This window comes from Saccostrea echinata, unplaced genomic scaffold (assembly GCF_033153115.1).
Source record: "Saccostrea echinata isolate AGI-Se365-2 ecotype Australia unplaced genomic scaffold, CSIRO_AGI_Sech_v1 ptg000002l, whole genome shotgun sequence".
Taxonomy (NCBI): domain Eukaryota; kingdom Metazoa; phylum Mollusca; class Bivalvia; order Ostreida; family Ostreidae; genus Saccostrea; species Saccostrea echinata.
The window spans coordinates 22,143,661-22,171,181 of record NW_026889751.1 but is presented as its reverse complement, the minus strand read 5'-3'; the positions used below and the strand labels follow the sequence as shown (position 1 = coordinate 22,171,181).

At 35.3% G+C, this 27,521-nt stretch overlaps 2 protein-coding genes across 2 annotated transcripts in view; one reads left to right on the top strand and one right to left on the bottom strand.

The window, feature by feature from the left end:
• LOC133174849 (tripartite motif-containing protein 2-like) overlaps positions 1 to 27,521 on the bottom strand; it is a 231,287-nt gene that overhangs the window by 128,030 nt on the left and 75,736 nt on the right. The gene's annotated exons all lie outside the window — the stretch shown is intronic.
• The window catches only part of LOC133175031 (kinetochore-associated protein 1-like), a 57,068-nt gene that overhangs the window by 29,184 nt on the left and 363 nt on the right, over positions 1 to 27,521 (top strand). Inside the window, 30 exon segments of the mRNA XM_061310124.1 lie at positions 533 to 791; positions 1,386 to 1,542; positions 1,864 to 2,021; positions 2,321 to 2,340; positions 2,342 to 2,417; positions 2,512 to 2,640; positions 2,919 to 3,035; positions 10,985 to 11,094; positions 11,187 to 11,364; positions 12,548 to 12,637; positions 13,454 to 13,546; positions 13,729 to 13,816; positions 13,966 to 14,024; positions 14,129 to 14,369; positions 14,665 to 14,738; positions 14,868 to 15,069; positions 15,202 to 15,323; positions 15,486 to 15,571; positions 15,663 to 15,732; positions 16,278 to 16,405; positions 19,965 to 19,993; positions 19,996 to 20,099; positions 21,438 to 21,533; positions 21,932 to 22,043; positions 22,943 to 23,006; positions 23,102 to 23,225; positions 25,771 to 25,857; positions 25,964 to 26,041; positions 26,043 to 26,110; positions 27,124 to 27,226. Of these exon segments, the coding sequence (XP_061166108.1) occupies positions 533 to 791; positions 1,386 to 1,542; positions 1,864 to 2,021; positions 2,321 to 2,340; positions 2,342 to 2,417; positions 2,512 to 2,640; positions 2,919 to 3,035; positions 10,985 to 11,094; positions 11,187 to 11,364; positions 12,548 to 12,637; positions 13,454 to 13,546; positions 13,729 to 13,816; positions 13,966 to 14,024; positions 14,129 to 14,369; positions 14,665 to 14,738; positions 14,868 to 15,069; positions 15,202 to 15,323; positions 15,486 to 15,571; positions 15,663 to 15,732; positions 16,278 to 16,405; positions 19,965 to 19,993; positions 19,996 to 20,099; positions 21,438 to 21,533; positions 21,932 to 22,043; positions 22,943 to 23,006; positions 23,102 to 23,225; positions 25,771 to 25,857; positions 25,964 to 26,041; positions 26,043 to 26,110; positions 27,124 to 27,226 (3,322 nt within the window).

The following is a 27,521-nucleotide window of genomic DNA, read 5'->3' as shown; positions in this document are numbered from 1 at the left end:
GGGGTTAAAAATAGATATTTTGTTAAAAGTTTGCTTGGTAATAGTGATAAATGAGGGACAGATAGATTAGATACTAGACCAATTATTTTGTTGATCTTAATCGTACTACCCGGTATTTTTGTTGCTTTTGGAAAAAAAGCTTCATTTTTCAGTTTATAGATCCTCTAAATTGTTGTACTCAGGTGATCGTTAAGGCCCTTGGACGTCTTGTTTTCTAACCTTTAAACACTAAAAGACACAATCTTAGAGTTAGTATGGTATTGTTATTTGCAGAATTTATTTTGACTATGCTTTCAATTTTCTTTGGACCTCTTGTCATAAATAATTTGAATCTTTTCTATCAAATTCTTAAAACTTGAGTAACCCTGTAATATACTTGTATCCTTTAATGGTTAGCAGGTTAAGTGGGTACTTGTTGACAACACTAATAAGTATGGATGTTAATATTTTTTGAAAATATGTTTTAAGTTTGGCAACTAACAGTTTGACCCTTGGGCCTGTTGTCTGACTGATGTAATTATTTGTGATTTAGGAAACTGCTGGACTCGGGTCCCTCAGAGAAGACTGCTGAGATTTTCTACAATGTGGCCTTGGTGCTACAAGAAGTGTTAAGTGAATCAGAGAATGGAGTAGAAAACCTGAGGAGCTTACCTAAGGTCACATATCAGCTGGTGTGTCAGGCCCTGAACATGTGCTCACCGAGTCTCCTGCCGAGTCTGATCACACTCAGTAAAGTGACAAGTCTTTGTGAAGCTGTAGACAGTCAATGTGAGGCAGCAAGCACCTATCAGGTGAGTTTATTGTGTGTGTTTGTTAGGTAACAAGTTTAGTTGAAGATGTAGACAGTCAACATGATGCAGCCAGCACCAGTCAGGTGAGTTTATTGTGTGTGTTTGTTAGGTAACAAGTTTGGTTGAAGATGTAGACACTCAATTTGAGGCAGCAAGCACCTGTCAGGTGAGTTTATTGTGTGTGTTTGTTAGGTAACGAGTTTAGTTGAAGATGTAGACATTTAATGTGAGGCAGCAAGCACCTGTCAGGTGAGTTTATTGTGTGTGTTTGTTAGGTAACAAGTTTGGTTGAAGATGTAGACAGTCAATATGATGCAGCCAGCACCTGTCAGGTGAGTTTATTGTGTGTGTTTGTTAGGTAACAAGTTTGGTTGAAGATGTAGACAGTCAATGTGAGGCAGCAAACACCTGTCAGGTGAGTTTATTGTGTGTGTTTGTTAGGTAATAAGTTTGGTTGAAGATGTAGACAGTCAATGTAAAGCAGCAAGCACCGGTCAGGTTAGTTTAATACATTGTAAAATCTACATGCACAGTAACATGGAGAATTTTGAGACAAGATTTACTGAACTAAAGCTCTATTTTTCCTAATTTTAGGATGAGATTTGGGAGGGAATTGTACAGGGCAAGACAGTGGACAGAGATTGGAGAATTGACAACTCATTTCAGGATGATGCTCTTGTGATGAATTCACAGTTTGTCCTCCCCCTGGTCGCAAAGTATGCAAAGTCACAGCCAGCTACCACAGCTAATGGTAAACTACAGACACAAATTATATATTAAAGGTTATTTACCCCTTTGAATGACAATGTTTTCAAGAAAAAATCTGAATTATATTTCAAATGCAAACAATTTTAGTATACCTGTTGGTGCAAATTATGAATGAATTCAAGATTCTATGTTTAAAGGATTGAATCAAACAAAGATGTTTGTAATAACTCCAACTTTCAAGATATAACTTTCTAAAATGTGGAAAAATCATGTTTTAGAAAGTAAAAAAAAGTTACTTTTCTATTAGTTCACTGAACAATTCACTCTCTTCAAAAGACTTTAATGTTTCTTTGATTGTCTCCAGAAGATAAATGTAGCCCTGGCCTGACAGCCCAGAAACAGACCCTGTTACCTGTCCTCCAACATCTCAAGGACAACAGTCATCATCTGCTGGCTCTACAGTTGGCCCTTCATATGACCTTCACTGCCATGGAAACCATAATGCCAGCCATAGAACAAGATGTAATTTGTTTAATGGTGTCTAGAACTTAATAACTCAGTTGAGTTGCATAGTGTAGGGTTATTTCATTGCTGCATTTTAAAGTTTAATATTTTTCAATACGTTTTTTTTAAAGTAAGCAAAACCAGGAAATTTTTAGTCTTCACTTTCAACAGAAAACATTAACAAAATGAAATCAGTGCTACAGTCGAATCAAGTTTTGCTAAGAAAAATTGCAAAAATTTTCCATTATACATGTATGTTATGATATCTGGAGTGTATTGAAAAAAATTGACCCATTTTATTGATACTTTTAACACAGGACTCAAGCAACCCTGTGGATAAATAATAAAGTGAATCAACTGATGCAGCAAAGTTCACCCCTCATCAGAGAGTTCACCTCAGCTCTTCTCATGAAGGTATGCTTGTGAGGAGGTTGTTATAAAGCATAAGTTGTTGTCTTGTTTTTTTTCTATTCATAAATCTAATTGCATGCATTGAATACATCTACAGGTTTTTAACTGTCAAGAAGTGGATCACAGACTGGCCCTGGCTCTACTCATCAACCGACCTAAAAAAGAGGGACTGAAGATGATGATGAGCCTGATCAAAGCCTCAGGACACAAATATAAGAAACTGAGGGTAAGATCCATGACTTCATGTATGGTGTATGTAATGACAATATAATAAGCTTCCTGACTATATGTCTTTAATTGTATTGAACATTTTACCCCAAAAAATATAATGTAAGGCTCTTAATGATGAAAAAATAAAATAATGTGAAAAGTATATAGTGTTACATGCATGTACAGTATTCACTGTAATATTAATAATTTTGTTTGAATATTGAAAGTGAACATGATTATTTTATAGGCTATGGGTAATGTCAGTGCAGTGAAAGTGAACATGTTTATTTTTAGGCTATGGGTAATGTTGGTATAGGCATTGGTCAGCTTTATAGAGAGGCATCAGTGATAGAGATGTGTGAGAAACTGAAAAAGAATGCCAGCTGGGGACACAGACTGGGGAAAATGAAGGTGAGAACATAAGGAAGAATACCACACAGACTGGGAAAATGAAGGTGAGAACATAAGGAGAAATACCACACAGACTGGGGAAAATGAAGGTGAGAACATAAGGAGAAATACCACACAGACTGGGGAAAATAAAGGTGAGAACATAAGGAGAAATACCACACAGACTGGGAAAATGAAGGTGAGAACATAAGGAGAAATACCACACAGACTGGGGGAAATGAAGGTGAGAACATAAAGTGAAATACCACAAAGACTGGGGAAAATAAAGGTGAGAACATAAGGAGAAATACCACACAGACTGGGAAAATGAAGGTGAGAACATAAGGAGAAATACCACACAGACTGGGGAAAATGAAGGTGAGAACATAACATGGCTCTCACACCACTTTTTGGGACTCGGGCCGGGGCCGTTCAAATTGGGAATATTTTCGTCATTTTGGGGAAAATTGGGAAAACCTGGTTCCTTATCGAAGCCGAACCATTTTATAAAATATACCTGGCATGCGCTAATTTATACAGTCCAACACAGAACTGGTATGTTTCACTTTCACTTGTTGGTGATTAAGTTTCATCGGTTAAGATTTTTTAGGTCACCTGAGTCACTCAGGTGACCTATTGCTATCTCTTTTCATCCGTTGTCGTTCGTAAACTTTTGAACATTTTCAGCTTCTTCTCTGGAACCAGCAAACCAATTTCAACCAATTTTGGCATATAGCATCTATGAGTGAAGGGGAACAAAAATTGTGAAATTTGTGGCCCCTGCCCCCCTGGGGCCTGAGGGGTGGGGCCAAAACCATCAAAATTAATGCAATCTTTAAAAATCTTCTTCTTTACTCCTGGACATCATGCAGTTAAACTGTTGGCATGATTGTAATAAGCATTGAGCCCTCTACCAAAATTGTGAAATTCATGGCCCCAGGGTCAGGGGTTCTGGTGCCAGGGCGGGGCTATATAAATCATGTAGTGAAAGTGCATTATTTCTTTGAAAATCTTCTCTACTCCTGGGTATTATTGAAACAAATTGAATACATAGTTATGATAAGCAGTGGTGTCTCTACCAAAATTGTGAAATTCATAGCCCCAGGGTCAGGGGTTCTGGTGTTAGGGCGGGGCTATATAGATCATATAGTGAAAGTGCATTATTTCTTTGCAAATCTTCTTCTCTACTCCTGGGTATTATTGAAACAATTTGAATACATAGTTATGATAAGCAAGAGTGACTCTTCCAAAATTGTGAAATTCATAGCCCCAGGGTCAGGGGTTCTGGTGCTAGGGCGGGGCTATATAGATCATATAGTGAAAGTGCATTATTTCTTTGAAAATCTTCTTCTCTACTCTTGGGTATTATTTAAAAAAATTAAATACAATTAAAAACAAATACATAGTTATGATAAGCAAGGATGTCTCTTCCAAAATTGTGAATTTCATGACCCCTGGATCAGAGGTTCTGTTGTTAGGGCGGCCTCTATTTATTATATAGTGAAAATGCATAAATTCTTTAAAAATCTTTTCTGCACCTGGGCATATCAGAGGCAAAAAGAGTAAAAGTTTTAATAAGGAAGGGTATTTTTACCAGATTTTTGAACATCAAGACCATTATGTCAAGTGTTCTGGTCCAGGCCAGGGCTCTATTATATTTGTATTCTACTGAGAGGAGTTATTCCCCTTTGCCATTTACTTGTGATAATTAATCACTGTAAATAATGTACTTGAAAGGTTAATAGAATAAGAGAATTATGCAAGAATTTTTATTGTATGATACAAAAATGTACTTTCATAATTTTAATGATCAGGTAGACTTGTAAGTAATAGATAAATAAAAATGAGACGAAAATAACTTGTCTTATTAAATGTTCATCAAAGACCAAGAGAGGCCAATATAAGAGATTTCAACAAGGAATTAATAGAGTAGAGAAGCACTGATAGTTTGTTTATATACTGTCTGGTGAGAGTGATAAATGGGGAACAGATTAGAACCTAATTTATGAACTGTTAATGAATACTAGACTAATTATTTTGTTGATCCTGATTACCCTATTTTTCTTGCTTTTGGGCAACAAAGCTTCACCTTTCAGTTCATTTTATACTCTATGGATCCTCTAATTTGTTGTATTATACTCAGGTGACCGTTAACGCCCTTGGGCCTCTTGTTAAAAAATATTTTGCTATAAAAAAAAATTGGGAAATTTACAGTTTGCTTTTGGGAAAAAAGGTACCTTTTTGCATTGGGAATGGAGCCGTTAAACGACCCCAATTATAGAGAATTGAGAGCCCTGCATAAAGAGAAATACCACACAGACTGGGGAAAATGAAGGTGAGAACATTTTTTATTTTTTTTGGTTTACGATTTTCTGTCTCAAAAAAATGCATTGGGTGGTCGAAAAATAAAAATAAAAATAATTTAGGATTCAACAGTTTCATTTTAAAATGCCACAGAGACTGGGGAAAATGAAGGTGAAATGCCACAGAGACTGAGGAAAATGAAGGTGAGAACATAAAGAGAAATACCACACAGACTGGGGAAAATGAAGGTGAGAACATAAAGAGAAATACCACACAGACTGGGGAAAATGAAGGTGAGAACAGAAAGAGAAATACCACACAGACTGGGGAAAATGAAGGTGAGAACATAAGGAAGAATACCACACAGACTGGGGAAAATGAAGGTGAGAACATAAAGAGAAATACCACACAGACTGGGGAAAATGAAGGTGAGAACATAAAGAGAAATACCACACAGACTGGGGAAAATGAAGGTGAGAACATAAAGAGAAATACCACACAGACTGGGGAAAATGAAGGTGAGAAGATAAAGAGAAATACCACACCAAAATTTTTTTTTTCAATGGGAAGTAGAGAAACAGTACTTGCCTAATCTACTAAGAATTACTGTAAGCAAGGCAAATGTAATAAGGGAGATGTCAATTCTATTTCGTCATAATTACTTCCGGAATTATGTGAGATAGTAGTACGCATGTGCAACCTCAGTGTGGTACGAGTTATGAATAGGGAAGGACGTGGTCTTTCTTTTAGCAACTTCAGTTCTCTCTGGGTTAACGTGGTTAACTCATTTTTTGTCATTACTTGGTATTGTAACTGGTAATTTTTAGACACGTTTATTAGTTTACAAAACTCGAGGAGTTTTGTTTTTACGACTACCATAAAGTGGTGTTACGACTTTTTTATGATAAAGTAGTAAAAATGGCGGAACAGATGATTCAAAAGAAACAATTACGTAGCACTACTAGCTTTGAGGAAGAAATAGATACAGAAAAGACAACAGACGAAACATTCAAGGGTAACGAGGTTACCAAAAAGAATAAAACCGAGGTTCAGGGAACAAAAACTAAGAAACACGGAAGTTCTGTTGGTACTACGGTAAGTGCTACAAGTACAAGGTCTAGCGGAACGAAAAAATCTATGAAAGTTGTGGCCGATGTCCATAACAAAGCCGATAGTGATAATACACAAAACGATAGTCAAATTATGGGTATATTGACTACAATACTTGAAAAGCAGAAAAAACATGATGAAATTATTGGCACGTTGAATAACAAAGTCAATAGAATAGAAAACGAATTTCAAGACTGTGATGATTACGAATGTTACGATGATGAAGCATATGACGAGAGTTGTAGTAATATTCAGTGCACTGATGATAATGTTGAAAATCCAGATAATACTTCTGGGAAAAGGAAGAGAGATCAGTTGGACACAGAAGCTGTTCAAGAAAATACAAGTTGTTTTATGAACATGAGCAAAAGATTTAAGAGCAGAGAAGTGTGTGATGTGAAAATAGATGAGACTTTGGCTACAAACATAACAGATTTGTTTAGAAATGGAATGAATGAAGATCAAAATTCAGATCTGATTAAAGATGAAAACAATGCAAGACCAGAAAAATGTGAAGGTCTAAAAGTTGTGAAGACAAACCACTTGTTTAGGATATTATATCTCAAGAAGCAAAAACTATTGATAGAAAAATGCAAAACATCGAAACCTCTGTTGTTAAAGGTTCCATTATCTTGGCCAAAGTTCTAAACAAATTAGCAGACTTGGAGAATGAATTGGATGATTCACATAAAACGAAATTGGGAAAGATAATAGATGAATGCAATGATAGTTAAGCACTCTTTGGACATGCAAATAGACAAGTGAACATGACAAGACGAGAGCTTATCAAGCCTGAATTGAGATATGAATACTTGCATTTGTGTGCACAAACTGTACCTTATACGTCATGGTTATTTGGTGACGATATTTCAAAAACGGCAAAAGAAATTGAAGATTGCAGTAAGATTGGTCATAAGCTGCAGTACAATAACAGAGGAGGATCATTCAGAGGTCGAATGAGAGGACGATTTAGAGGTCGCAGACCAAGAGGACGTGGAAATTATAGCAATTCTGCATATAATCCAAATTATGGATATTCGAACAGAAACAGTGGTGGAGTTAGTGGACAATTTTATCCAAAAAACTCCAAGAAGAGCAACACTCAACAGAAAAGCAAGACTCAATAAATGATGAGGTTAGTGAGAAAAGTGTTGAATTTTATGCAGGTAGATTGAAATATTTTTTCAAAGAATGGGAAAAAATTACATCAGATAAAAATGTATTACAGATAGTTGAAAAACTGTAAAATAGAATTTGTAGATGATGTAGCTCCAACAAAATGTAAATTGTATGAACCTAAATTTAATTCAGTAGAATCTGAAGTGATAGATCAAGAAATTGAGAGTTTATTAAAAATGGGAGCTATTGTTGAGGCAATTCCTGGACCAGATCAATTTCTGTCATCTATATTTGTTAGACCAAAGAAAAATGGGGAATACAGAGTTATTCTTAATTTAAAAAATCTAAATGAATATGTAGTGTACCATCATTTCAAGATGGATACTTTTGAATCTGCAGTAAATCTGGTCAAGGAAAATTGTTTTATGGCATCAATTGACATAAGACATGCCTATCATACAATTCCAATAGCAATGGAGCATCAAAAATATTTGAGATTTAGATGGAAAGGGAAAATATTTCAATATACCTGCTTACCATTTGGTTTGTCATCAGCACCTAGAATATTCACAAAGGTTCTCAAACCAATCTTTGCAAAGCTTAGAACATTAGGTTATCTTAGCATGACTTACATTGATGATGTTTTACTGTTTGGAGATACTATTGATGAGTGTAGAATGAATGTGAACATCACAAGAGAATATCTTGAAAAATTTGGTTTTGTGATTCATGGAAAGAAAAGTCAATTTGAACCCAAGAAGTGTATCACATTTTTGGGAAATGTAATAAATTCTGAAAGAATGACTACTGAATTGACTGAGGAGAAGAAAGACATTATTTATGAAGAATGCAAGTGTTTAATGAATAAAGATCGCGCTAAAATAAGTACTGTAGCTCGAGTCATTGGACTGATTATTTCGAGTTTCTCAGCTACAGAATTAGGAAAATTACATTACAGATTGCTAGAAACAGAGAAAATAAAGCATTTAAAAGAAGCTAAAGGGAATTTTGATTCCTTAATGCCAATCACTATAAAAATGAAAGAAGAACTAAGTTGGTGGTGTTCCAATATTCATTCTCAGATAAGACTTATCTCTAGAGGTAACCCAGAGATTACTATTCAAAGTGATGCATCTTTGTTAGGTTGGGGAGCAATATGCACACAAGATAATATCAGAACTGGTGGAAGATGGAAAGAAGAAGAAAAAATGAATCACATAAATTACTTAGAAATGCTTGCAATTTACTTTTCTTTGAGATCATTTGTGAATATTGTGAAAAACAAATATGTAAGAATATTATCAGATAATACTACTGCCATTAGTTATATTAATAATATGGGTGGCATAAAATCTCAAATTTGCAATAAACTTGCAGTGGAAGTATGGGAATGGTGTACTAAGAGAAACATTTGGTTGAAGTGTTCTCATATTCCAGGGAAAAATAACATAGAAGCAGACAAATTATCCAGAGAATTCAATGATCAAGTGGAATGGCAATTAGACCATGATATATTCTTACTAATTTGTTCAAAGCTAGGTTGTCCAGATATAGATTTGTTTGCATCAAGACTCAATGCACAAGTTGAAGTGTTTTGCTCATGGAAACAAGATCCAGAATGTAGTTATGTTGATGCATTTCCATTGAATTGGAGAACTTTTGATTATGTTTATATTTTTCCACCTTTTAGTTTGATGGGCTTGTGCATCAAGAAGATTCGGGAAGACCGGGCAAGAGGGATTATCATTGCCCCATTATGGCCCACTCAGACTTGGTTCACAGGATTAATGAAAAGTATAGTCAAGAATCCATTATTACTTCCGAGAAGGAAGGATCTACTTCTAAACCCTCACAAAAAGGAGACTCATCCTCTGTGGGAAGAAATGACCTTGATTGCATGCCAAGTGTCCGGCGAGCTTACAGAAATTTTGGATTTTCAAAAACAACTACCTCCATTATTATGGCATCATGGAGAATCGGTACTAAAAAACAATATCAAACGTTCATCAAAAGATGGTTTCAGTACTGCTCTGAATGGAAAATTAATCCAGTTTCACCATCTATAAATAATATTTTGGAATTCTTGACTTTACTTTTTGAAAATGGATTAAGTCACAGTTCACTCAATACCGCTCGGGGGGCTTTGTCAGCATTGGGCATAAAGTTAGATGGAACCAGTGTTGGATCCCATGCTCTTGTTATTAGATATATGAAAGGTGTTTATAACATTAGACCAACTAAACCCAAATATTCTGGAACACGGGATGTATCTTTAGTTCTACGACAGTTGAAGAAATGGTCTCCTGTAAAGACTTTAAGTTTGAAACAATTAACATTGAAACTGGTAATGTTAATTGCTTTGACAAATGCTGCACGAGCTCAGACAATTCATCTTATTTCTGTAAATAATGTGAAAAAGTGCTTTAATGAATACATATTTGAATACTTCAGACTGCTAAAGCAATGTAGACCAGGTTATAAAATGCCTGTTGTACACCCTCCAGATAGGAGACTTTGTATATACGTTGTGGTGAAGGAATATTTGTTAAAGACAGCACCTGTTAGAAATGGAGAACATTCACTTTTATTAAGTTATGTTAAACCTCATAAGGCAGTTACGAGAGACACAGTGTCCAGATGGATCAAAATGGTGATGAAACTTTCTGGAGTTAATACAGATGTATTTGGATCGCACAGTGTAAGATCTGCTTCAGTGTCAAAAGCAAAATCGGCAGCTGTGCCAGTAGATGAAATTTTAAGGAAGGCTGGATGGACTAATGCTACAACATTCTCCAAATTCTATGAAAAAGACATTATTGTTGAAAAAGAAAGTTTTGCTTCAGGTGTGCTTTGCAAGAAAAATTAGAGTGGGAGACAAGTTCTCAGTAAGTAGAATAGTATTATGATCATGTATTTTTCTTGTGTTTTGAAACATTTGATCATAATGCGCTTTGAAGTCTCACATAATTCCGGAAGTAATTATGACGAAATAGAATTTAAAAATTTGACGAGACTTACCCTGGTTAAGTTGAAGTCAGATTGTAATTCTATGAGTCATTATAATTACTGTAGGGATTATGTGCCTCCCACCACTCCCTGCACAGGGTTTTCAGATATTCATACATATCAGACCAATAATTCAAAAAGTAATAATAATTTAGGTAATTATGTACATTGACAAAATGATTACATTATGACCAAATGATTAAGTTTGAAGACTGAGGTTGCACATGCGTACTACTATCTCACATAATCCCTACAGTAATTATAATGACTCATAGAATTACAATCTGACTTCAACTTAACCAAGGTAAGTCTCGTCAAATTTTTAAATTTTTCAAAATACATATATATGCATACCACAAAATTTTGTGCTGAGTGTGCAACATTAAAACGAGTTTGTGACTTATCAATTGATGAAGCTATGGCTTTTATAGATTAATTTCAGTGAAGTATTTGGAAATCCTGACAGTGAGAAAAGAAAGTTACTGCCACAGCTCGTCCAAAGTGAGGCGGCTTCTGTTTCCCTGATCCAAGGATTCTGTCGGTAAGACTCTGGAAATTAAAACTACAACTCAACCAGATACACTATTGCATTAAATGTCTAGCTTTCATTGTCACTGAATTTATAATTGAAAGGGAGTTTTTTCTGGATGAGGATGAGGCATTGATGCTGTATCTGGATCACATCTTCACTTCACCTGAATCTCTGGATCTGTTGAATGGAACATCGAAGCTGGATAAAGCTCGAATTGCTATCAGAGAGATCAGTGCCAAAGACAATCTGATGAAAAAACTAGTAACCATGTACAGCAAGGTATTTATACCAGGATCCGGTTGCACGAACGTTAGTTAAATTTAACTGTCCATTAACTTCGTGTTAACGCGAAGTTAAATTTAACGGCAAGTTAAACCGGTTGGACAAAAGTTAACTAATAGTTAAAGCTTAATTAAGTTTTCTGATTTAACTAACAGATTTAACTGAGGTTACCTAGGTACATTAAATATTTAATTAAACATTAAAATCAAGATTGCGGACTTATTATCATTTCAAAACTTGCTTTCGGGGAAGGAAGAACTTCTAAAGAGATAATAGAAATGTCTGACTTGAGCAACACGCAAATTCAATCCCGATTTCTAATTTGCAAGCTTGTATAATACATGTGCATGTTGCAGATATATGTTGCGTTATTATCTGCAAAGAACAAATCGTTCCATATGAGTGGAGATGTAGGTATTTTTTTATCCGATTACACATACAATAAATGACATTATATTTTATCACAAAGCTCAGCAATAAAAAAAAAATAACTTCAGACAAGTTACTAAAAGGTAGGTTAATCGTTCAATTCCAAATACATCAGGCACGTAAAACGAGGAGGGTGTTCCTCTCCCACTTTTTGAGAGATTTTTTTATTTTTATATTCAATTTCCCCTCCCAAAAATTAATGCCTCGTGTTAGATCTTAATACAGAAAACTGCATTACATACTTTGTAATTGCATTGCACTTACTGCATGTAAAATGACCATATTTCAATGCAAAAAATTATATTTGGAGTAAATATCTTTAATAATATATTTTAAATATATTTAACAAATATAAGATTAACATGTAAGGTAAATAACCTTTGCAAATTAAAACATTTATGAATTGACGTCATTTTAATTATGACGTCAGAAATATTTCACCATAGGTAAGGGATATGCACGTGTAGAACGATTTTAACAGAGTTAACTATACGACATCAATTAAATGCGAGTTAACTAATTTATTTTTAATAGACTTTCGAACAACAATTTTTTAACTCACAGTTATGAAACTCGTTGTTAAAAATTTAACAGCTAATTACGACACTAACTGGAAGTTAATTTAACTAACGTTCGTGCAACCCGATCCTAAAATTATAAAACAGAATTTCTTGATCATGTGGACTTTTGATGATTTTGGATGTGAAGCATGGAATACACTGCATTTTGAAATTGATCTTTTACCTTTCAGACAGATTCTTATGATTATGAAACCTTGGCTTTCCTTTTGAATGAGATGCAGAGACTGGAAATTCAGATAAATCAACTTCATCCAGACAAGGTATTTGAAAAAAGAGGAATTAAAAGGAAACAATTCTGTCTTTTATTAAGAATCAAAAATTCTATCTTATTTAATGAGGTTAGAAGGAGGCCACTATAAACCATCCATTATTCAAAACAATATTTTTTTTTGTAGTTTAGTCAATTTGAAACCCATTTGTGACTTAATTTTTTTTGACCAAGGAAACTTTCTCCATAAAAGAAAACAATGGCCTATAGCCCAAGAAATACTTGTACAATGTAGATTTTTGACAGTTAAGGCTATATAAAATTGAAATTACGGTTCTCAGGCCCGCGCGCATCCGTATTGAGGTACCCACATTCCAAATTTTATCATATTTTTGATAAAATAAAAAGTTGGTAATGCGGAGACCAATCCGGAAAAAAAAGTTCTGCCCTCATTTTCTCATAGTTTGGTACTCGAATATCGCTTCCGGTAGCCATTTTCAAAGAAAACTTGGCTACTTTGTAGTTCATTGAAAAATACACTTGAAGATAAAGTTTACGATGTTCACACGTTGATAAGCAAGATAATGCAAACCTTTTGATCAGACATGGAAAGTATATCATGAACAAAGAATTTTTATCATAATTGTACAGAAAATTCGGTATAAAAAATGTACCTCCCTCATCTACTTTATCATCAATAAAATGATTTTAAAAAAAGGCCTCCCTCCCACATCTGTTTTGGAGAAAATTGGCCTGAGAACCAGAGAATTAAATTTATGTAGCCTAATAAACATTGGTTTAAGTATCCGTTTTTTGAATGTATCCTTTGATAGGTTAAGTCACTCACAGACAGCTTTATTTTGTGTAGGTCTTGTTGCTTAACTACTTGAGAGTTTATAAGAGGAAGTCAGAACCCTCTAAGTATGAGGTACAGCACCACTCAGGAGAAAACAGGGACGATGTGAGTTTGTTGTCTCATTATTTCCTAGAAATCATTCCTCTTGCCTGTAAAAAAAAGGCATTGTAATTGCATTGGAAAAGAATTATAATTTTACCAAATATTGAAAAGAGAATTTCAGACATTAATTGGTATGCAACTCAGGTATGTTAAATTATGAGCTACTGAAAAAAATACATTTTTAGCTTCAAATAATGGTGTGTTTACCTGCTGCCAGTAGAAACCGTCTTCCATTTCATCCCCTGGTAAATGATGACCCCTGGAAAATCATCAGTAAGGAATTGTCTATTCTAAATGCATTGTGAAAGACCAAATATACTGTTCCTTGTTCAATAGTATTTTTTACGTGATAAAGTATAGAAATCTCAGAGTGAGAAGTACATGACACTGAATTATAATCAATACTTATATTCGATTTGCAGCACCAGAGTTGACCAAGGAGACTATAGCTACCTGGTTGAACATGGCACCGCTTTTAAAGGTAAATGATAGGCATTCCTTATACTGGCATTCTGAGAGTTATCCATATAGTTTCTCTATAAGGCAGTGTTTGTTTATCTCTACTTGTTTGTTTCTGTTGATTAGCTGGACCGAGACCAGTTGTTCTTGATGACCATCAGAAACATGGTACAGAGACACGTGGGTGTGGTGAAGAAGTCCAGTCATCAGCCCAGAAATAATGCTGTCGACAAGGCACAGTGGAACTGGGAGATGAAGGAAGCCAACACAGAACTTCTGAGTGATGTACAGGAGCTTCTGAAGCAGGTGTATAACTGTGAAACAGCGATGGCCTGTGCTAAATGGATGGTAGCTGAGCTACCACCAGGTGAGTGGATAGACAATTAGCAGAGCAAGTAAGAATAAACAGCTATGGCCTGTGCTAAATGGATGGTAGCTGAGCTACCACTAGGTGAGTTGATAGACAATTAGCAGAGTAAGTAAGAATAAACAGCTATGGACTGTGCTAAATGGATGGTAGCTGAGCTACCACTAGGTGAGTGGATAGACAATTAGCAGAGTAAGTGGTAATAAACAGCTGAGGCCTGTGCTAAATGGATGGTAGCTAAGCTACCAATTATGTTACAAAAGGTTATGCTTTCTAATGCTTCATTTTGTTTTAGGTGTAGAGAAAGTACTTGCTCTGGCTGGCTGTATGACATACGCAGAGCTTTGGTATAAATCGGTCCCTGAAGATGTAAAAATACAACCTACAGTCTAATTTTTGTCTTATTGAAAATCTACATAAACATACAGTGTCTGTTCTTATAGTCATAATTCTTTAAGGATGTAATGATATTAAATATGTGTCTGCATAAATTTGTAGAATCCAACCAAGGAAAAAGCAAAGGCAGCTTACAAAAAGTTCCTGGGTGCCTACCAACGTTTGGCAACATAGCAAATTCTGTTTGTAAACAAAGTGGGAGAGCCCGATTTAGTGCAGTTGGCTGGAAATCCTGCCAAACTGATCTCCAAACTGTACGAACACCACAGCATCACACAGACAGATCCTTCACTGCCTAGACCAGGTAATTATTTGTTATAAGATACTAATACAACACCACAGCATCACACAGACAGATCCCTGATTGCCTAGACAAAACTATATGTAAATGAATTAACTGTCATTTAAAGCAATTATAATTTTGTTTTCTGTGAAGATATCCACAAGGTGGCTGAGGAGATAGCTAGAGTGACCCACACTGACCTTCATAAGATGAGACTGACCCTCATCAATCAATGGCTTCCATCCTCATCCTCCAAACTGGCTGATGGAGAGTCGGTAAGTACCCGTAGTCAAAATTCAAGGAAGCTCTCCTCAATAAGAATATTTTTACCAGTAATGAACATCTTGCTTTCAGGAATAATTTTTTTGCAAATTCTTGCAGGAAACTTTCAAACAAAAGGATATTTTCCTAAAAGATTTGATTCACACTTTTTACAGACTGTAACATTTAACTTTGAGAGTCTGAAGTTGGCAGAACAAAGCATAATGAATGATGCAGAAGATGAAATTATCAACTTAAAAAGGTAACGACTTGGTATAACTCATGTCTGGTGAACTGGAGCATGATCTTTTAGTGCTCAAAAAACTGATGTTTTGTCTTTTTCCTTTGAACAGAGTTCTGTACCTCCTTCAGCAAGGATCAGCTGAGGAGAATGTCACTTTTCTCCTTAACTTTGTCTTTGAGGTGAGTTTTCATTTTATAGCTTTGAACGGTGGTACTTAATTAAGCAAAAATTTGGTCTTTTTACATCATTGAGAATTAATTTTTAGATGATTGAATTTGATCATCCTGACAAAGCTACTTGTATTTATTTTATAATCAAGCAATGTAATTCTGCAGACTACATGTGAATTTTGTAAATGTTTTCATCTATGTGTATACAAATAAGACAAAGGATTTCAGAATAACGGTGTACATTTATGTGAGGCAAAATTGAATTTGCAAAGAACTTTTAAAAATCTTTTTAAAGGATTCTGAAGTAGACATTGTATTGTTAACTACTACTGTATACAGGGAAATTTTCGCTTCCGTTTTATTCTCGCCCCTCTCAGAGGTGGGCAAATTTAAAATGGGGCGAATTCCAAGAACATAGTATAATTTCTTAAAAAGAACTGCAACTGGGCGAATTTAAAATGGGGCAAAGATGTTTGCAAGTGTGAAAGGGCGAAAATAATACAGGGTGAAAATAACCCTGTATACAGTATTTTTTTTTTGCTTTTACATCTTAGAATCAGAATTCTGGAGAAATGACCTCAGTCACGAACATGTGTAAGATGCGAGCCTTGCATTGCTTGCTGGAGTTACGTCAAGATGAGATTGTCCAGAAAATGTGTGGACGTAGTATTGAGGAACTTAGGTAGGGATTTTGGGAGAGGGATATATAACTGGACGAATTTAACTTTGAATGTTATAGTTTTGGATCTTTTCACTTAAAAAAAAATTCACGTTTAGTGTATCTGCTTTTTTAGCTCACCTGAGCTGAAAGCTCAAGTGAGCTTTTCTGATCACATTTTGTCTGTAGTCCGTCTGTCTGTCTGTCTGTCCGTCCGTCTGTAAACTTTTCACATTTTCGACTTCTTCTCCAGAACCACTGGGCCAATTTCAACCAAACTTGCCACAAAGCATCCTTGGGTGAAGGGGGTTCAGGTTTGTTCAAATGAAGGGCCACGCCTTCTTCCAAGGGGAGATAATTAAGAATTGGTGAAAATTTGGTGTCATCTTTTAAAAATCTTCTTCTCAAGAACCATTGAGCCAGAAAAGTTAATACTTAGGTGAAACCTTCATTACATAGTGTAGATTCAAGTTTGTTCAAATCATGACCCCCGGGGGTAGGGTGGGGCCACAATGGGGGATCAAAGTTTTACATAGGAATATATAGGGAAAATCTTTAAAAATCTTCTTCTCAAGAACAACAAAGCCACAATGAGTCATATTGATATGGAATCATCCTCAGGTAGTGTAGATTCAAGTTTGTTCAAATCATGACCCCTGGGGGTAGGGTGGGGCCACAATGGGGGATCAAAGTTTTACATAGGAATATATAGGGAAAATCTTTAAAAATCTTCTTCTCAAGAACAACAAAGCCACAATTAGTCATATTGATATGGAATCATCTTCAAGTAGTGTAGATTCAAGTTTGTTCAAATCATGACCCCTGGGGGTAGGGTGGGGCTACAATGGGAGATCAAATTTATACATAGAAATATATAGGAAAATCTTTAAAAATCTTCTTCTCAAGAACAACTAAGCCACAATTAGTCATATTGATATGGAATCATCCCAAAATATTGTAGATTCAAGCTTGTTCAAGGCATCCTCCAGTAGTAGGGTGGGGCCATAATGGGGGATCAAAGTTTTACAAAAGAACATATACAGAAAATATCCTTAAAAATCTTCTTCAATCTCAAGAACAACAAAGCCATGATCAGTCATATTGATATGGGAGCATCCTCAGGTAGTGTACATTCAACTTTGTTCAAATCATGACCCCCTCCCCCCCCTCCCCCCCCCCCCCCCCCCCCCAGGGTTGGGTGTTAGACATATTTAAAATTCTGTTTTAAAGAACAGCAAAATCATGATTAGTTATATGAAGATAGAAGCATCTTCAGAAGGTTTATATTCAATTTCATTCAAAACATGGCACCTTGGGGTAGGGTATGCCTAGAACAGGCGATCAAAGCTTTATATATGAATATATAGGAGAAATATAGGAGAAGAAATCTGCTGACAAAGAACAGCAGGGCCATATTGACTCAGGTGAGCGTTGTGGCCCATGGGCCTCTTGTTAGCTCACCTGAGCTGAAAGCTCAAGTGAGCTTTTCTGATCACCCGTTGTCCGTCCGTCCGTCCGTCCGTCTGTCTGTAAACTTTTCACATTTTCAACTTCTTCTCAAGAACCACCGGGCCAATTTTAACCAAACTTGGTACAAAGTACCCTTGGGTGAAGGGGAGTTTAAATTGTTAAAATAAAGGGCCAAATCCCTTTACAAGGGGAGATAATCAAGAAAAGACAAAAATAGGGTGGGGTCATTAAAAAATCTTCTCCTCAAGAACCACTGGGCCAGAAAAGCTGAAACTTATATGGAAGCATCCTCTGGTAGTGTAGAATCTAAATTGTTCAAATCATGACCCCCGGGGGTAGGGCGGGGCCACAATAGGGAATCCAAGTTTACATTGAAATATTTAGGAAAAATCTTTACAAATCTTCTTCTCAAGAACCACTGGGCCAGAAAAGCTGAAACTTATATGGAAGCATCCTGGGGTAATGTAGAATCTAAATTGTTCAAATCATGACCCCCGGGGTAGGGCAGGGCCACAATAGGGAATCCAAGTTTTACATTGAAATATATAGGATAAATCTTTTAAATCTTCTTCTCAAGAACCACTGGGCCAGAAAAGCTGAACCTTATGTGGAAGCATCCTGGGGTAGTGTAGATTCTTAATTATTCAAATCATGACCCCCGGGGGTAGGACGGGGCCACAATAGGGAATCCAAGTTTTACATTGAAATATATAGGAAAAATCTTTAAAAATCTTTTTCTCAAGAACCAGGGCCAGAAAAGCTGTGACTTATGTGGAAGCATCCAGGGGTAGTAAAGATTCAAAATTGTTCAAACCATAATCCCCAGGGGTAGGGCGGGCCACAATAGGGAATCCAAGTTATACATTGAAATATATAGGAAAAATCTTAAAAAATCTTCTTAAGAACCACTGGGCCAGAAAAGCTGAATCTTATGTGGAAGCATCCTGGGGTAGTGAAGATTCTAAATTGTTCAAATCATGACCCCTGGGGGTAGGGCGGAGCCACAATAGGGAATCCAAGTTTTACATTGAAATATATAGGAAAAATTTTTTAAAATCTTCTTCTCAAGAACCACTGGGCTAGAAAAGCTGAAACTTAAGTGGAAGCATCCTCAAGTACTGAAGATTCTAAATTGTTCAAACCATGACCCCCGGGGGTAGGGCAGGGCCACAATAGGGAATCCAAGTTTTCAGGGTTCGACACTAACGTTAGTTCGTTAGTCTCAGACTAATACATTTTCATTCGGACTAATAAAATCTGCGGCTAATTAGTCCGAATGGACCAATAAAAATTCCTAGAAAACAATATGAATAATTTACCAATGTTCGATTTTCTACGACTTTTACTGGAAAACCTCACATTTATTTTTAGCTTTCTACCTTCTTGGCGGGTAGTTACATAATTTCAAGTCAGCGATTAATTTTTCGACTGATTGATATGAAGTAAAACGTTTTAGCGATTATAATTTATATGACACATAAAAGAAAGATGTCAGACATTCTGGATGTAATGTAAAGAGAAAAAGAACGAGATCGGGAATACGATCGTACCTGTTGATCGTGAGATTTCAATGAATCTGTGCTGTGGAATAAACCATTTCACGTAAATGCTTTGTTTATTTTAAAAAAGGTATAAAAACGTATATTGAAATGTTTGTTTTAAAATTAATGTTACAAAACATTGATGTTTCCTTTTTTTGACGGACTCATAAAATTGCTTGCAGACTAGTAAAAGTAAAGAAGCACTAGTCCGGCCGGACTAAAGCCTAAAAAAGTTAGTGTCGAACCCTGGTTTTACATTGAAATATATAAGAAAAATCTTTAAAAATCTTTTCAAGAACCACTGGACCAGAAAAGCTGAAACTTATATGGAAGCATCCTGGGGTAGTGTAGATTCTAAATTGTTTAAATCATGACCCCCAGGGGTAGGGCGGGGCCACAATAGGTATTACAATGGGGGAAATCTGGTAAAGAACTGCATGGCCAAAGTTACTCAGGTGAGCGATGTGGCCCATGGGCCTCTGTTCCGTATGCTTTATTTATTTTTAAGATGATATATTGTTTAAATTCATTTTAAGTCATCATCTTGAAATATCTCCATGTTGTTTATCCAGGAATCTGCTGAAGATGACAAGTTACCTGATAGCCTGGAGAAGCTCCACATACTGCACTCAGTGGAGACGTTTGAATCGTCCAACAAGGAGGGGCCGATCAAAGGAATCTGGAGGAACCACAGTCATCAAAAATCTGTAAGTCATTGTAAGGGGAGATAGGATATATGTTGAATAAGCATTTGAGGTTTTATTGCCAATTTTTCAGAGGAGCCAGAAATTTTTTTTTTAAAAAGTGCTTATTTATAGTTGCCCAACACTTTTTATGCAATGGTTGATATCTGAACTCTCTTCCTAATATTCCAAATGCAATGTCAAGAAAATGTAAATAAAGAATGTAACAAATGGGGTTATCTTAACTAGATCTACATTTGGAATTTTCATCAATCCCCTTTTGCTACAAAGCATATCCTGAAGTCTGACAATAAATTTTCTAGATACCGGGGCAATTGCACAGCCAGATTAAAGTTTTGGAATGGGCCCATTCCCAAGTATTTTTACCTTGATCAAATTTACATAGGTCGTGATGAATATAGAGATACATCTTCACATTGAACACAATGCTAAATGCTGAAAGTTATATGTATAACTACATGTATTTCAAGCTGTTTAATGAAAAATCTGATAATGAATTTAGATAAAATGAATGGAGCTTACTGAACACTCATTTATTGTGAGACTTTTCTCCTGCTTACATGTAACAGCTTACAGGTGACATTCATCAAAGTGAGCTTCATAATCTTTCTAACCTACAGTACATGTATGTCATATGTCAAGGGTGTTAACTTTTTTAATTAACAGTTCTTGGATAAGAGAAAACTCCGGACAGCTGTTCAATGTAATTTATTTATTTTCCATCTACATGATGGTATTTGATGCAGTATTTATGTTATATCATCAATGACATGGTGATCTACAATAAATATGAAAACTTACGTACCGTTCATTCACACATTAAATATTTAAATGAAATTTATATCAAATATTTAATTTATGAATTAATTTACTGAAAATATAAAATAGTTTAATTAAAATATCTTACCATGTAGACAGAATTTAAGCTCCTAATTATAGGTTAAGTTACGGACAACAACAGTCCTCGTAACGTCCGTCTATATCAGAGGGTTTTCATAAAGTGATTTAAAATAATATTACTGCATGCAAAGGTTAATAAAATTCGCGCCAGCCATGCGCAATGACTGGAAAAACCAATCAAACACACCCATATACATCCCATACTCACCGTATGACATCAGAGGTCATGAACTTACATACCATGAATGAATGAATGAATGAGATGACGCATGCGCAAATAATCATACATAGTAACATAGTAAATACTAATCCTGTGACACATACATGTAGGTATTTTCAAGCCATGACTTGACGGAGCATTTTAACTCAATGTATATTAATTACTTTCATAAAAAAAAAACAAGAGTGACACATCATTTATATATTATTTGTTATTTTCAGGCCTGTATGCTGGTAGCTGCCCTGTGTTTGGACTATAAAATTTATGATGTTCAGATCTGGAATGGAGTTTTAACACAGCTTGTTCACTTTGGTTTGGTATGGAGTTTGTATCAGCCCAGCTTTGCATTCATAGATTTCATACAAAATTCTAGAATTAAGGAAGCTCTAAACACTGCACACTAAAGAGTTCTGATCGTAAGGTACCTGGATAAGTTAATTGAATACATTATTTCTATGTATTTTACCAATAAAAGTAAATAACACTAATGCTAAATTGTCGACATTTTTTTTTCTGGGGGAAATATGTGTTAAAAATGAAATGGTTAGACTCAACATGTACTGCTTTAAATGATATATGTAAACTTGTAATTTTCTCAAAGTACAAAAGCATTTTTTTTGTTAGTGTTTAGAGCTGTCTTCATTTTCAGGTAATTTTAAAGTGGAACCACCAAGTTTTGTATTGCGTGTAGGTGTACAAATGTTTTCTGTTTTAGATGGACCAGCTGGAATATGTGTTAGGACGACTGAATGCAGCACCAAAAGTCTGGCAGGCTCCAATGTTCTCCAGAGCTTGGCAAACCATGTTAGTCACACCACTTACAAAAGGTTAGTTATCTAGACATCTTAGAAGCAATCAACATAAAATTTTGGAAAAAAGTTTGTTCTGTGCAATTAAAATATATACTGCTTAACGGAATGTTTGTTAATCTTATTAGCTGGGTTAATACATGTAAGAATTAGGCTTGTAAGTAGCTATTTGCAGAACTAATTATTTTTTTATTAGGCTCATAACAGGCCAAACAAACTTGTTTTTTTTTGTGGCTAAAGATCAAAATACACTAAAGGTTTGTGTTTAATATATAATTCATTCTACACTCATCAGAGAAAGTCTTCAATTCTTCAGGTTTTATCGATTACGTAGTAGAAAGGAACATTACTCTAAATTTCGAAGCTGCATTGTTACATAGGGAAAACCATAATCATTTCAAATTCTGCATAAATGAAGAAAATAATACATTAACTTTTGAAAATATGGCCAAAAAAAGTAATAGTTTCTCAGGCCAAAAATTCCAAAATTCAATGCGGTAGGCAGTTTTTTTTTTAAAGCAGGTATCATTCAACAAAATGATAATATCAACTGATTCTTACTTTTTTTGTTCTCTTACATTTATTATAATATGAATATGGGGAATAACTCGATTTTCTTTTTCAACCTGGAAAAATATAAAATTGAGTTATTTCCCTTTTCAATATGTCAATAAAATTGATCAATGCGGCAGTTTTTGACCTGATGTGGCAGTGCCTGAGAAACTATTGAATTTTTTTTTTTGCCTATTACTTTGACTTTAAATTGCTGTATTATCTACCTGCCATATTAATTTCTAAATAATAGCCATCCACTGTCTACAGAAATATAGACTACCAGCTATCCAATGAAAAAGTGACATGTAGGAGGTGAAAAATATCGAGGCAAGACAATTGGCTAAAAATAGATTTTATATCAGTGGTTGCCCCATTAACAGAGGACCAATTGGATACTTGTGTTCACATCTTCAATTTGATAATCAGGTAGAAAAAAAATTTATAAATACCATAACACTTCTTTCTTTATTCTATTTATATGATTTGTAACCTGTAATCCTGAGTACACTAATTACCAACAGGTGCCCTGTGCTGAGTGACACTAACATTATATCTGTGGTGAGACAGCAGTACTTGAAGCTGGAGCTCCCTCTGTGTGCGTTTGCTTGTGTGTTACTGTCAGACAACTCCATACAGGAACGTCAGGTAACCAACATAATATGCAGTTACAGTAACAAAAAATAACACGGTGGGACTGAGAGGATCAATAAAGTTGCTATGTATTCTCCTTCATTTGTTATATTCTGTTAAAATTTTGAGTTTTTGGCTCACCTGAACTGAAAGTTCAAATGTTTTTTTCTGATCACCTGTTGTCTGTCTGTCTGTAAACTTTTCACATTTTCGACCTTCTCATGAACCATTGAGCCCATTTTAACCAATTTTCACCAAAGTTGGTACAAATCATCCCTTGATAGAGGGGATTTTGAATTGTTAAAATGAAGGGCCAAGCTCCTTTCCAATGGGTATTAATATATGAAAGGTAAAAATAGGGTGGGGTCATTAAAAAATATTTATCAAGAACCACTAGGCCAGAAAAGCTAAAACTTGTCTGAAAGCTTTCTAAAGTTATGGGAAAAATTTTACAAACCTTCTTAAGAACCAAGGGACCAGAAAAGCTCAAACTTATCTGGAAACTTTCTAAGGTAGTGTAGATTCTAAACTGTTCAAATCATGGCTCTCAGGGATAGGGCAGGGACACAACAGGGAATCAAAAGTTTTACAATGAAATAGAACAATCTTTAAAAATCTTCTTCTCAAGAACCACTGGACTAGTGGAGCTGAGACTGATATATAGGAAACAAGATGTGTTTGTGAAACACTGATTACCCTGTATGGCAACGTATAGCAAAGGTTAAACTTTCGCAAATGCAAATCAAATATGTTGGTATCCAAAGTAAGGTCTTGTCTCTATACTTGTGAAATATGAAAGCCCTAGCAGCAACCATTGAATAGATATGGAAAAGGTTTAAGTTTTTCAAAAGTAAGTCAAACATCAAGGTCAAGGTCAAATGGTCAAACTTAATGGTGCCTAAGGTAAGGCCTTCTCACAAGAAATATACTGGTGAAATATGAAAATGAAGCACCAATCGTTCAAAAGTTATGACCATGAATTAAGTTTTTCAAAGTAGGTCAAGGTCAATAGATTACAGTTGTTTGTATTCAAAGGAAGGTCTTTTCACAAAGATTACATATGTAAAGTATGAAAGCCCTAGCATCAACGGTTCATAAGGTATGGCCAAGGTTAATGTTTTCCAAAAGTAGGTCAAACTCCAAGGTCAAGGTCAAAAGGTCAAAGTTGTTGGTATCCAAAGAGAGGTCTTGTCACAAGGATTACATATGTGAAGAATGAAAGCCCTAGCACCAACTGTTCAAAGGTATGGCCAAGGTTAAAGTTTTTCAAAAGTAGGTCAAACTCCAAGGTCAAAGGGTCAAAGTTGTTGGTATCCAAAGCAAGGTCTTGTCACAAGGATTACATATGCTAAGTATGAAAGCCTTAGCACCAACAGTTCAAAAGTTATGGCCAATGTTAAAGTTTTTCAAAAGTAGGTCAAACTCCAAGGTCGAGGTCAAAAGGTCAAATATGGTGGTACCCAAAGAAAGGTCTTGTCAAAAGGAATACATATGTGAAGTATGAAAGCCCTAGTACCAATCTTTCAAAAGTTATGGCCAAGGTTAAAGTTGGGAAAAATTTTGCAAAACTGGTTTTAACTCCAAGGTCAAGGTCAAAAGGTCAGATATGGTGGTACCCAAAGAAAGGTCTTGTCACAAGGAATACACATGTGAAATATGAAAGCCATAGCTCCAACCAATCAAAAGTTATGGGCAATGTTAAAGTTTTTGCGGACAAACAGACAGCTAGACAGACAGACAGACAGTCAGACAGACGGACGGACAGGGCAAAAACTATATACCCCCGAATCTTCGATACGGGGGCATAAAAAAATCTTTGAAAATCTTCTTTTGAAGATCTTTTCAAGAACCACTGGACCAAAACATTTGATACTTAGGCAGGGTTGTCCCCAAGACCTGGTGGTCATCATTTGATACTTAGGCAGGGTTGTCCCCAAGACCTGGTGGTCATCTATTATGATGCAATCCCCAGGTTATTCTGATATTCCCCCTCAACTCCCTCTTAGGAGGAAACCAGATCCTCTTCTACTTTTTTAATGTCCCCTTTTAATTCAAATCTTAGGGACAACCCTGCTTAGGTGAAAGCTTACATGTTGTAAATTGTTTAGATAGCGGTCCTTTGGTGTACCATGTGGCCACAATAGAGATTATATTATTTATGTGGAAGCATCATCTAGTAGTATAGAATCAGTTTTATTCAAATCGCTGCTCCTGTGTATAGGATTGGGCCACAGAAGGCGATCAAAATTTTACATACATGTAAGAATATATTTTTATTGGGAAAGAAATTTGATGCAGAATAGCAGGGATAAAGTGACTCGGGTAAGCACTATGGCCTATGGGCCTCTCGTTTAAGTTCATGTACCAGATGAGATAATATTCTTTAAAGGGAAGCATTTCATTACATTATTAGTGTTCCTTAAATAAATATTTTACTACACAAATAATGGACATCTTATACAAAAGTTCTAACAAAGAAGTTCAGGTTTTAATACTCAGTTAAAATCACAAGAAATATTGTCTGAAATAATGGAGGTATTTTTGCCATTCATATTTTTAGGAGATTTTAAGTCAGCATAGACTGGGCTTACTTAAAGACTGTGATAGACTGATGAAACATGGAATAATGGCTGTGGAAATCAAAAAGGTACAGGGCTAAAGACCTTACATTCACCTGAAGTAAATTATTATGATGTCAATATTTCCACTGATTTAGTCTTGCCTACAGCTCACAATGTGGAGTTTCTATTTAGGTAGAGGAAGCAGTATTTCTCTACCTCCTTGAAGCAGAAGATTTCCAAGAAGTATCTGAATCACCATTATCCAAGTCCTTTTTTTAAGTTTGCTGTAGAACATAACAACATAGATGGTATTCTTCAGTTTGCAGTCAGACATCAAAAGTGAGTGGAAAATGTATTTGTTGTAATCATTTTGATACATGTATGTTATCAAAGGATGTGCTTGTATAAGTACATGATATATACATGTATATGATACTTAATTTCTTCAGTCACATGACCCACTTGATCTGTAACTGATCAATAGAGTTAAACATGACTTGTCAGACTCGGTAACTGATTCAATTTGATATTATTAAAAATCTTTCAAAATTTCCACACTCAAGGTTCAATATTTGCATTTGCTATGTTTTTCTACTAAGCCAACTGTGAAATTGGTTTGAATGTCATTTTCATGTATACTCACGCATAGAACTATGCACAGAGAAACTCGCGCTAAAGTGACGTCACAATGAACTACAGAGACGTTAATAAAAATATGACGATAAAGGGCAGCGAGAAATTCAAACATTGAGTATATTTTTGGTGCTTTTGAACATGTAAAATGTAAATATAAGGAATGTTTTTCAGCTTAGTGTGAATTATTGGTGTGTAAATCACACAGACTTGCACATAGGCATATTTTTCATGAAGCGCTAGCGCGCTTCATGAAATATGCCTACGTGACAAGTCTGTGTGATTTACACACTAATAACTCCCACAGAACTTAAAAACATTCCTTAATTGATACGCTGAAAAAAGAGAGATAACTCTTAATGACATAAATGTCTATTATTCCATATTGATCTGTCAAGTTGAAATGTCTTTTTTGGTTCATTTTGCCCCGCAAGCTTTGATATGATTGTTTGTATTTACTAATATAATAATGTTCTTTTGGAAAATCATAAGAGTAAAGCAACATTTTGTATGAGTAAGCAGAGGATTTATGAACCTTGAACTGGCAAACATTATTCAAATTATGTATATGAACATAAATCTATTAGATCCATTGCTGATTCTGAAAACAAAAATTGTGTTCTTTTCGTTGTCACCCAGGTATATGTGATGTCAACTATCACTAGCTTTAATAAGCTTTTAGATGCATTGTATTGAAATGAATTTTATTTTGCTTTCAGAATAAAAGAAGCAGCCTCATTACTGGGGATGTTATGTTATCGGAATGCTCTCCTGGCTAAAAGACTGGAATCCTACAGGGCTGATTCTATATTTATGCTTAAGGTAAAATACCTAACTAATACGTGTATCAAGTAGAGAATTTCTTCTCAAGGGTAAAACTTGAGTGAAAGTGTATTTTCAAAGTTTATATTTAAATAGATATGATTTTTATTGTTTAAGTGCATTTCTATTAATCTTAAAAGAATTACTAGTATTACTCCAAAATACATGTATGTTATTGGTTTTCACATATAAATTTCTTTAAAAATTTTTTGCTGTTATATTCTTTTTATAAGATAAAAAGTCTGTTCTTGCTTCAACAATCTTTTTAAGAAATGTTTTCAGTTTTGTGTGACTT